Source organism: Temnothorax curvispinosus, unplaced genomic scaffold, assembly GCF_003070985.1.
Source record: "Temnothorax curvispinosus isolate PA1 unplaced genomic scaffold, ASM307098v1 QBEX01011699.1, whole genome shotgun sequence".
Lineage (NCBI taxonomy): Eukaryota > Metazoa > Arthropoda > Insecta > Hymenoptera > Formicidae > Temnothorax > Temnothorax curvispinosus.
The window spans coordinates 1-1,592 of NW_020221479.1; the positions used below are offsets into that span (position 1 = coordinate 1).

The 1,592-nt window shown below is 40.9% G+C and overlaps 1 protein-coding gene across 1 annotated transcript; it reads left to right on the forward strand.

Moving 5' to 3' along the window:
- Positions 1 to 12: 12 nt before the first annotated feature.
- Positions 13 to 1,587, forward strand: LOC112461724 (glutamate receptor ionotropic, delta-2-like; the record flags this gene model as incomplete). Its single annotated transcript, XM_025027068.1, has 3 exons — positions 13 to 573; positions 773 to 1,075; positions 1,498 to 1,587. Coding segments are annotated over 3 exons (954 nt in total), but the record flags the coding sequence as incomplete, so codon positions are not given.
- Between the last annotated feature and the right edge of the window lie 5 nt (positions 1,588 to 1,592).

The following is a 1,592-nucleotide window of genomic DNA, read 5'->3' on the forward strand; positions in this document are numbered from 1 at the left end:
CAAGTAAAATATAATACCATCTTCGATGCGAATATTACAGATTTAAACGCGACGACATTAGTGCACACGTGGTCGCGCGAATTCTCACGACACCGAGTCATGACCGTGACCACAACTTTCTCGGATCTGACGAGTGAGTACAACGACTACTGGAAGAATATCACGCGGCCGTTGTTTGTCGTTCTCCTCGACACCGAAAAGACCATGGGCGAGTTCGCCGAGACCACGAAGAGCGTAAAGCCCATCTCTTTTCCCATTTGGCTCGTTATGTTTCTTCAGCGTCCTGGGAATTCTCTCGAGGAGCGCTGCAGACATCCTATCGATAACGTATTCAACGTGGACTTCAGGACCCAGATGCTGGTCCTCTGCTACGCTCGTCCGATTCTAGTCGAGTGGTACGCCATTCGCGATAATCGCACCAGAACGTTCGACCTGGCCTTGTGGTCCCCCGATAGAGGTTTACTTTTAAAAACGCAAAAGTCCCTCTACGCTAGAAGGAGCAACATGTTCGGCGACGTTGTACGCGTGGCGTCCGTGATCGTAAGTTTTTCGCTCTTCCTTGAACTCCGTTGTGCGTTGCTTCTTTTGCGAATCGGAAATTGGTCGTGAGCGACGACCTTCTGAAAAATAGTCGCCTTGAAAGAAAATTACCTCGCAATTTCCCACGAAATCGATATTAGAACGATTATTTATTAATCCGTAGACTCGCGTAAATTGACTTGACAATTCTGTTGATATATGCACGAAGAACTCGCCGCTGATCTCGCATGAGAACGGTACGGTCGGCGGGTTTTTCGGTCTGTTGCTGATAGAGCTCAGCAAAGTGATGAACTTCACGGTGGAGATTCTGGATCCGGTGGAGGAATTCGGCAGCTGGAGCAAAGAAAAAATGGTGTGGACAGGTGCGATCGGCCAGTTGGTGACCAACGAAGCTGATATCGGCATCTCCGCATTCTCGATGACGACTGGTAGACAAAACGTCATTGACTATACAATACCATTGATACGTTCGCGATACCGTCTTTATTTTAAGAGGCCTAACACAGTCTTGGTGGAATGGTCTTTATACTTAAGGGTAATAATTATATATCTTTATATTAACAGTATCTATACATAAATTAGTATTAGGTGTATTAATAGTAGACATGCATTATTTAATATATGTATTTCATATGCCTATGTTAATTATACTGGCTACAATTGGATGGGTAAAAACCACAGTAGCGTAAGTCAATTTTTTTAAAATATTTGACTTACACCACTGTAATTTTTACCTTTTTAATTGTACAATGATAGAAGTTTAAAACTGCACAAAGATTTTATAATTATCCTGTTTATTTATAAAATTAAAAATGCAATTACTTAAAATTGTTTAATTACATCTCTGGGAAAAGTGTTAACATTGCACAAAAAACAGTGTTAAGATAATTCACGCTAAAGATTCACGATAACAAAGTGAAATAAATTGCTGCTTTTCTTCACCGATAAATGTTCCAGGCATTCAGCTCTGGAACTTGGATAGCATTATTAATGATAATAATAACAGCTTCTATTCTATTGACTATCATAAAGACAAAAGGATACTTTTCGAT